Here is a 10224-nt window from a genome sequence, read left to right as displayed (position 1 = left end):
GCTTTCTGCATTTCAATAGGCCGTCATGTGCATGTATTATTTCAAATACGACTATCCGCAGCTTCAGTCATTACACTCCATCGGATTCACAGGTATGGGGAAAACACTCTATGCCAGAAATTTTTGTTTGGATGTCCACCAACTGGTTTGAGCTACAGTTCCCATCATCCACCACCACCCCAGCCAACCAGCTCTTTGGTCACAGGCCGACTGAGGGGAGGACTACCAGGCTGATGAAGGCTGGTCAGAGTTCTGGCTCAGAATCGCCTCAATCCCTCTCCTTTAGAGGCAGCTGACCCCAATCTCAAGGGAAAAGGCCATCCCCGTTCTTGCCCCAGCCATCCCCCAGTGTTAATAGGGTTAGACATGCAGCACGAGACAGATCTACCCCTTTCAAGGCTTCCTCAATCATTAAGCAGTAAGGCTAAATAAATACACGCTCTTTATTCATCTGTAATTTATGTACATTGACAAACAGTACAGGCTTTCTTTGATTGTTTTCCTTAAAAAAGCAGAAGTCATTAAAAAAATGATTAGCAATGTAAAAAACATGTACATACACACTCACACACATCACGGTGACTTGTGTTCATCCTCCCTATTTCAAAAGGAAACAAAACTCACCTCCCACCCTCTTCACACACACTCCGGGGTTAGTGTACTCCCACTCAACCAACAAACCTAGTCAGTATAAAATACAGAAGGATTAGGGAGAGACAGTTCACACCCTCAAAAAGCCTCCTGTATTAACATAAAAAGGAAACTGAGGCAGAGAAGGGTCCTAACTTCTCAGAATCTCAGCCTCTCCTACCTTCCTGCCATTTTTAGGCTCAAAATTTACACAACATGTGAACCGTCAAGCTGGACAGTATAGACGATTGCCTGGAAGTGCAGATCAAAGGGAGACCCCTGTTTGGGAGTGAGGGTTGGCAAAGAGGGAGAACACATATTTCAAACGGGCTTTAGACATTCACTAATAACCCTGTTTTCATTTAATCACCTCTGCTCCTCACAAAATACAAAAGAAATGAATGGCACTCAGATTCTTAGCTTCTGCTCCATAGACTCCCCAGTGGTTGACCTGGAAATCCAGAAAGGCTAATTTTGGCTTTCTAATAGCCACAGCACCAGCAGATAGTCGTCCTTTTAATCTCTGGCTGATGCAAATTTCCCTTCCTATACTGTATAGACATTACATGCCCATATCTGGTGGCTCTATCCTAATAACCTTTACCCTGAGATTCTTTTTTTACTTCAAGCCAAGTCTTCCAGTCTATTTTCTCTGTCCGTAACAAAATCTTAAATTAATTACTAATGATTCAACATTTGCCCAGTAACTCCCAAACACTTAACATTCTGAATATACACTGAAGGAAGGAAAGAATTAACTACACTTCAAACTCGGTTCCCTTTCCACAATGACCCAACAACATTTGCTAAACAGTCAGAGTTGGAGAAGGAACAAAAGCAAGAATGCCAAGCAACTCAAATACCCAACACCTTGATTTCCCTGGCCTGGTACTGCCACATGCACGCAACCATACACAACCCTTCTTGTTCAGTTTTCATCTGCTTACAGTAGATAAATGTGAGAATTTTTGAGCAAGCGGCTCTAAACAAGGTAATCCCTGTTACTTTCATATACCTGGCATTTAAAAAAACAACCATTTGTACGTTCTCAAAGGGCAAATGACATTTTTCTTTTTATGTGCTGATATATATCCCCCTCTCAATCCTTCTTGGGATTATACCTTGTGATTGTGCACTTTTATTAAAAGTACACTTCTTTATAAAATTTCTCCCTGCTGACCAGACATAAGGAAGTTCTTGGGACAGAATATTCCCAAAATAGTTCTGCCTCAAGTTGCTTTTCAGAAGGGCAATGTCATCAAGGGAGGGACAATGGAGAAAGAAAGAAAGAGGAAAGTTAGAAGTCAAAGAGAAGGTGACCAATCCAAGCAAACAATGGCAGATACCAGCTGAAGTGTGTGGAGAATTATACATAAATATGTAATCGGATAAAATAACACTTTATGGGTTTGTAAAATGGGCAGCTGAATATGTTGGGAAGCAGATGAGAGAGAAAGGAAGACAAGGTGAGTGGTCAGCACACAGTTAAGGACAGAAAGACTAAGGCAAAAGAAGGGGAGGAGATGAAAGAGCAGAGAAGACCTAGGGAAAGGGAGGTCAGAAACGGAAAAGGTGGACATTGCGAAAAAGGGCTCCGGGTTTTGTGAACTCCACAAGAAACCAGTGACAGGTACTGCAGGAGGCGTTCTGTTCTTCTCAACTGATCAGTACTGACTTGGACAGGAAGCCGTCTGTAGTCACGGAAGGAAGTTCCTTGTTTTGTGCTCCATGGCTCTGCTGCTGGATAGCTGCACCCACCAGGGATCGACTGGACAATGGTCCCTTGGGCAAGCTGTACAGATAGACAGCTCCTATGACCAGGCCTGCTCCTAGAGCAAAGAGTAGGTTGAGGTGGAAGTCAAAGAGGTAGATAGAAGCCACGGTGGACACCACAATGGAGAAGGAGGTGGCAAAGCCTTTGAGGATGTTGTCGGCATACTTCACAACCAGTGCCACCAAGAGGCCACCAAAAGCCTGATTCAGGATCACGCCCCACACCAGTGGGGTGTAGCCAAAGAAGAATCCATGCTGAGCTACGGCTGCCCCCTCCGTGGACCACAGCCCCAGCAGCCCCAGCAAGGTCCCGAAGATGCCCAGTTGAACGTTACGTAGCCAAACCGAGGCTGTGCTGCCTTTGAGGATCTTTTCAAAATAGACCCCAGCAAAGCCAGACGAGAGGCAGGACACCACCACGGCCACGAGTCCCACCATGTAGCTTTGTTGCGTCCCCTGGCCTTTGTGGGCTGGTTTGCCCCCCGCCTGCTGCTGCTCCACCTGGACAATGGCTACACCGGCAAAAAGGAGCAGGAGGGAAAGCCACTGGAGACGGGAGAGGCTCTTGCGGAGCATCAGCACCGAGAAGACAGCTGTGGTGAGGATCTTCAGCTGGTAGGTGACCTGGGAAAGGCAGTGAAGTTTAGTAGCCACCCCAACGTGCCATGAATCAGGAAGCTGCCTGCCGCCAAGCCAGGGGCCCAAGGATTAACTTTCCCTAACCAGATACCTTCTGGGATGAGTGGAGCTGCAATTCCCCCAAGCTGCTGGGAATTCTGGGGATTGTGATCCAATCAATCTGGAGATTTCTTGGATGGGACTAAAGAGAACTACACAATCTAAATCAGTGTTTCCCAACCTTGGCAACTTGAAGATATTTGGACTTCAACTCCCAGAATTCCCCAGCCAGCGAATGCTGGCTGGGGAATTCTGGGAGTTGAAGTCCAAATATCTTCAAATTGCCAAGGTTGGGAAACACTGATCTAAATCACTATAGGGATCCAGATCCCTCTTCTGTTCTTGTTCCCTATTTGCAAAATGGGACCAAAGTTTCAAAATCCTGCCCCACTGATTTAATCCACCTTAAATCATTAATCTTATTTTTTTAAAAAAAGATTACTGAAAACTAAAGTGGTTTAGAATCAAATATCGGATGTCCAATGTTGTATGTGTATCCTCTAAAAGTGGATCAAAAAATGAAAATTGGAACAGTTTGGCTAATTCAGCATCCCATTATTGTTCACTTTCCTTTTTAAAGAGAGGAATTCTCTACTATTTGTGGTAGTGTGTCTATTTGTTTGAGAATAGCAAAAATACATATTCTTCCCAATTGATGATCAGAAATGAAGTAAAGGTTCCGCTCGCACATATATGTGCTAGTCATTCCTGACTCTAGGGGGGGTTTCAAAGTCGAAGAGCCAACGTTATCCGAAGGCGTCTCTTTGGTTACGTGGCTGGCATGACTAAACGCCGAAAGCACACGGAACACCAAAGGTGGTCCCTGTTTTTCTACTTGCAATTTTTACGTGCTTTCAAACTGCTAGGTTGTCAGAAGCTGGGACAAGTAACGGGAGCTCACCCTAGGGATTCAAACCACTGAACTGCCGACCTTTCGATCAACAAGCTCAGGGTCTTAGCCGCAGAGCCGTCATGCCCCTCTACATATAAATCAAGTATATTAGACCAAATCATAAAAATACTCAAAATTGTGCAGAGCAAGAGATTTGCTTAAGCTCCACAATTTACATAAACATCATTCAGGGATTTTTTTTTTTTTTAGAAAGACAGAAAACAGGCTCCCTTTGCAATTCATCCAGATATATATGGTTTTGAAATAATGTGACATTGTCAGTCTTCTCCAGGCAGGTAATTACAGTTCCCACCTCTGTGGTGAACAAGCTTAATGCCACCCAGGTAAATGAAATCAAACAATAACATGGAGAACTCTTTGTATTTCTAGACTTCATAGGATAAGAACGGGCCAGGAGATTTAAAAGAACACAACTCAGGATCCTCATCTTCATTACTGTGATGTGGGGGAGAGGAGCACATTTTAAAAAAGAAGAAGAATGGCAGGTATATATAAGTAGATGAAACTGAAGGACATTCTCCTTTGGAAAGATGCTTCTAACATTTCGGAGAGAGGAAGTGACAGTAGGAGGAGCATCTCACCTGGAAGGTAGCTGCTGGCAGGTTGGAGATGGCCACATACTGCAGATTGTTTTGCAGGGTGTAAATGAGAGAAGGCACTGCTAGCTTGAGAGTGTCCATATACTGTACCAAGATGGAATCGTACAAAGAGACAACAAACTGTCTCAGATTACCTGGAAAAGGATACAGACAAGAAACTGTTTCTTGCACATATCAAGACACACACACACAAAAATTCAGTCTTTTTTGCTTATGACACGTTGCAAATATTTGTTCCTTTCCTATCTTTGAGAATACTCAGGACAAGCCAAAAAAAATAAATCCCAACAACCCAGAAATACTACTCTTCCCTGAGTACATGGTGTGTAATAATTCTTTTTCCAGTGCTTGGACTTAAGAAAAAGTCCCAGGTCTTTATAATTGAGAGGGGGGAAAACGTCACACAAGGACTTAGTGTCTTCATTGCACATCCTAGAACAATGTTTATCAACCTTGGCAACTTGAAGATATCTGGACTTCAACTCCCAGAATTCCCCAGGCAGCATTCGCTGGCATGGGAATCATGGGAGTTGAAGTCCAAATATCTTCAAGTTGCCAAGGTTGGGAAACACTGTCCTAGAGCAATGATGGGGAACCTTATTTCCCCTAAGGTGCCGAAAGAGTGTGGGTGTGCGCTATCGTGCATGTGGAAGAGTCCACACCCATAATTCAGTGCCTGGGGAGGACGAAAACAGCTCCACCCCCAGAGGCCCTCTGAAATCCTGACACAGCCCATTTCCCAACTTCTGGTGGGCCCATTCACCCTCCCCAGACTTCCCCGGAACTGGGGGAGGGTAAAAACACCTTCCCCATCCCCCCCGGAGGCTCTCTGGAAGCCAAAAACGCCTTCCCAGAACCTCTGTGCAAGCTAAAAGTCAGCTGGCTGGCACACACATGCAGGGTGGAGCTGAGCTAGGGTAATGGCTCGCGTGCCAGCAGATATGGCCCCGTGTGCCACCATCACTGTCCTAGAGTTTACAGCCCAGAAGAGATCCTTGAGTTAATTTCAATAAAGCTTCTATGAGTAAACAGCTAAGACCCCTGGCAACACAGGGGAAGAGCCTTCTCTGTGGCGGCCCCAACCCTCTGGAACCAGCTCCTCCCGGAAATTAGGATTGCCCCCACCCTCCTTGTCTTTCACAAACTCCTTAAAACCCACCTCTGCCGTCAGGCATGGGGGAATTGAGACATCACCCCCAGGCCTATATAGTTTTATGTATGGTATGCTTGTGTTGTATGTTCTTTTAAATTATGGGTTTTAGATATTTTTAAATATTAAATTTGTTCTCTCTACATTGTTTTATTATTGTTGTGAGCCGCCCTGCGGAGAGGGGCAGCATACAAATCTAATAAATAAATGAATGAATGAATGAATAAATAAATAATAAACTGTTCCTGCCGGCGGTAGAGAACTGGAGTGGTGAGATTTGAACTGCTGAATTACAGCTAGCAGTTAGCTGAAGTAGCCTGCAGTGCTGCACTCTAACCACTGCGCCACCCCAGCTTTTAATAAAGCTCAGGGATAAACTTCCTCCATTATAGCTCCCTCTTCTCTAGAATGATATCCCATCCGCAGATCAGACTCTTCCCTAGGCAGAAACACACATCTCAATCCAAAAGACTGTTAATGAAACATAGAAACATAGAAGACTGACGGCAGAAAAAGACCTCATGGTCCATCTAGTCTGCCCTTATACTATTTTCTGTACTTTATCTTAGGATGGATCTATGTTTATCCCAGGCATGTTTAAATTCAGTTACTGTGGATTTACCAACCACATCTGCTGGAAGTTTGTTCCAAGGATCTACTACTCTTTCAGTAAAATCATATTTTCTCACGTTGCTTTTGATCTTTCCCCCAACTAACTTCAGATTGTGTCCCCTTGTTCTTGTGTTCACTTTCCTTATTTAATCCTTTAACATATTTAAATGTTTTGATCATGTCCCCACTTTCCCTTCTGTCCTCCAGACCATACAGATTGAACATGGAACAAGGTTGAGAGAAGCAAACCCTTCCCCTGAGGGCCTCCATTTTCCTTGGGGGTGTATTCCCACCTCGCTTTTGGATAAAGATGAGCAGGAGGCAGGTGATTCCCTTAAGAACTTCAGCCATAACCACCGCTGTGGTAGCAAAGAATCGGTCTCCTGGCAAGGTGCGCACATAGCGAATGCTGAGGATGAGAGAGGCATTTTGCACCACCAAGACTGCCAAACTAATGTACTTCAACTGTCGGTTACCTAGAAAAAAAAGAAGAGTAGAAAACAGCTCAGTATCCTTCTACCAGTGTCACTCCCCAGGAGATTCACAAGAGACACTGCACTGAGAAAATGACCCCCATCCAGAAACAGCACTAGAAATTTTGATGGAAGGAATAATTGTGAACCTCTGGGTCCCCTTTAAGTTTCTTGTACTGGAAACCACTAAGACGGGTGTTAGAACATGGAGAATCAAAGTCTGAATTCACACAAATCAACAGACACACCTGCAGATCAGTTCCCACCTTCTTCCCTTAGGTGCCAGCCCACTAGCTAGGATGAAAAATGAGGATTGTCAACAAGGACAATCCTGGCTGACACAACCGATCTGCAGTCTCATTTTCGTAGTCCCTAGACTCCAGCTTACACTGTCAAAATTCAATGTCAGAGCCACAGGTTTCTGCAAGCACCATTTTTCTTATCAAAATGTATTTGTCCTTTACATTTAACTTAACTGGGGCTTATTTCACTCCTTAATCTGTTGCCTCTCCAAAGGGCCAACAATGTCAGCCACCACCCGATTAAATTTCCAACACTAGTTTACAGATGTAACCGAAGTTCAAAGTGCAATCCTATAGAGGCAATTAGAAGTCTGAGGAATGGAAGTGAAAAACTCTAACTTACCCACCTTCGTTTTCCAAGAGCAGGAATCTTAATAAATTGCTGGGAATAGTGTATGGGGTTTTTTTGTTGTTTGAAATGTGTCTGGTTCTGATAAATATAATGAGTGGTAATAGGAACTTAGATCCAACACATTCAAGCTTCTTGACGTCAAATAGAAAAATGTTTTCTCTCTAATCTAATTAGCAAATAACAAAAGTAATTCAGAAACAATATTTTTCATATCTAATGACCCATTATCTCAGAACTCCAGCATTATCAAAAAAAGGTTAAGGATTTTTATCCGTCTGTGCCAACGCTTAAACAGGATTATTTCTTTTGCTCTGTTCCTTTTGCCTGTCAATTTAAGAGGCACATTAGACAGGAAGTGGAGGGGAAAATATATAAGCCTTACCTTGCAGAACCACATTCCTTTTTCTGGAACAAAAGCTAATTTGTTTCTTTAATGAAAACCAAGCATAAGGAGAATAATGTTTCAAAAGGACATTTGTAATCTGTTGCACTTCAAATATAGTATCTCATTACCGGCTCAAGGTTGACTCAGCCTTCCATCATTCCAAGGTGGGTAAAATGAGGACCCGGATCGTGGGAGCAATATGCTGGCTCTGTTAAAAAGTGCTATTGCTAACATGTTGTAAGCCGCCCTGAATCTAAGGAGAAGGGCAGCATTAAAAAAATCAAGTAAATAAATAAATAATAATAATTGTCTGCAGTTGGTCCTTGACTTACAACCATTCATTTAGTGACCATTTAAAATTACAACAGTACTGGAAAAAACTGACTTATGACTGGTTTTCACACTTATGACTGTTGCAGCATCCCCATGGTCACATGACCAAAATCCAGGCATTTGGTATTTGTAACCTACTCAGCTAGCTTCCAAAGAAAAGCTAAGTCAATGGGGGAAGCCAGATTTTCTTAACAACTTCATGATTCACTTAACAACTGCAGTAATTCATTGAACAACTGTGGCAAAAAAGGTAATAAAATGGGGCAAAACTCACTTTAACAACTGCCAAACAAAGGAAATTTTGAGCTCAATTGTGATATTTACTACTTGTATATATGAAATATTTCAATTAATTTTGCCTGACAATGAATTGCTCCCGAATCACACCTGTCATCTTAAAGACAGGACGGTTTTATCCCTGATATACCACACTAACTTTGAAATGTACCTAAATTAGTTTGCAGTAAGTAGTCTATTTTAGGTAGACCATTTGTCCACAATAACAACTACCCCAGCACATGAGGAGACTCACATTAGCAAATTGTGTGTAACTTAATGTTTTCAGGATTATCCCCAATACCTCTTACTCAAAACCTCAAGAGAACTCTTCTTGCAGCCACTATGATAACTACCAGACCTTCCAATGTGCTTTTTAAATTAAGTAATTGCCTAACATACCCCACTCTCAGCAGTAAATGGGATTTTCTCTCTCTCTCTCTCTCTCTCTCTCTCACACACACACACACACGTATGTATATATATGAGTGTGTGTATGTCTGTATACTGTTGAAAAAGATAAAGGGAACACTCAAATAACACATCCAAGATCTGAATGAATGAAATATTCTCATTGAATACTTTGTTCTGTTCAAAGTTGAATGTGCACAACAGCATGTGAAATCAATTGTCAATCAGTGTTGCTTCCTAAGTGGACAGTTTGATTTCACAGAAGTTTGATTTACTTGGAGTTATAGTGTATTGTTTAAGTGTTCCCTTTATTTTTTTGACCAGTGTATGCACACACATACATACACACACACACACAGAGTGTTTCCTGAAAAATAAGACCCTGGGTTTTTTTGTTTTGGATCCCTGAAATATGGGCTTGGCTTTATTGCCATGTACTCAAAAGCCCGATTGGGCTTATTATCAGAGGATGTCTTATTTTGGAGGGAAACAGGGTACATATATACATATACACATATACATACATACATACCGTACATACATATACACACACACACACATATATATACACACACACATGCATATATATATATATAGAGAGATATATAACAAGATCTAAATAGATCTATACTAGGCTCCCTTCCTTTTCACTTATCAGCAAAAATATGTAAGCATACATATATACATATATATGTGTAACATATTTTTGCTGAATTTGAAAATGAAGGAAGACTAGTATAGATCTATTCCGGCCTTGTTGTGGCCTTATCAGCTAGCCATACCCTCACTGGGATTTGAACATGCAGCCTTTGCCTTGTAAGGCAGAGAATTAACCTCTAGGCCACAGGATCTCATCCTCTCAGCTTCTACACACACATTCATACATATACAAAGAGGGGGGGAGGGAGAGAGAGAAATATGAGGGAAGAAGGATGTGGAGGGTTATTTCATTTCTTCAAGAATCCCCATCCCTTCCAGCACATTAGCTACACTTCTCTCTCCTTTCACGAAAACAACTCCCCTCCCCCCCCGCCCGAGCCCAAAACTCAGACAAGTGTCGCTGGAAGGAGAAACCTTCCCGCAGAAGGAGGCAACACAGCCTCTCTGGAAGGAGATGAGAAATCGGTCATTTGGGGAATATTTGTAATTTGGTGGCTACACCAGGAGACACTGGAAACGTCCCTCCTCCTCCTCCTCTCTCACCTGCCGTCGCCACCGGAGCGTCAACGCCGCCTCCCGGGCCCCCAGCCGCTGCCATGGTGGCAACCGCGGGGCAGCCGAGCTTTCCCACTCTAACGGATACTTCCGCATCCTACTTGCCAACCTATTTCCGCTTC

The 10224-nt window shown here is 42.9% G+C and overlaps 1 protein-coding gene across 2 annotated transcripts; it reads right to left on the bottom strand.

The window, feature by feature from the left end:
- Positions 1-425: 425 nt before the first annotated feature.
- On the bottom strand, positions 426-10224 carry SLC35A2 (solute carrier family 35 member A2). Of its 2 annotated transcripts, none has more exons than XM_070741257.1 (4): positions 10091-10224; positions 6649-6831; positions 4576-4727; positions 426-3027 (listed from the first exon to the last, which is right to left on the bottom strand). In XM_070741257.1, exons 1-4 carry the CDS (start codon positions 10143-10145, stop codon positions 2287-2289), a joined length of 1131 nt encoding a protein of 376 aa, XP_070597358.1. In that variant the 5' UTR covers positions 10146-10224; the 3' UTR covers positions 426-2286. The 2 variants fall into 2 exon arrangements, with proteins under 2 accessions (XP_070597358.1, XP_070597359.1); XM_070741258.1 differs by lacking the exon at positions 10091-10224 and adding an exon at positions 7478-7642.

This window comes from Erythrolamprus reginae, chromosome 2 (assembly GCF_031021105.1).
Source record: "Erythrolamprus reginae isolate rEryReg1 chromosome 2, rEryReg1.hap1, whole genome shotgun sequence".
Lineage (NCBI taxonomy): Eukaryota > Metazoa > Chordata > Lepidosauria > Squamata > Dipsadidae > Erythrolamprus > Erythrolamprus reginae.
Note: the sequence above shows the minus strand (reverse complement) of the source record. Positions and strands in the feature narration are given on the sequence as shown.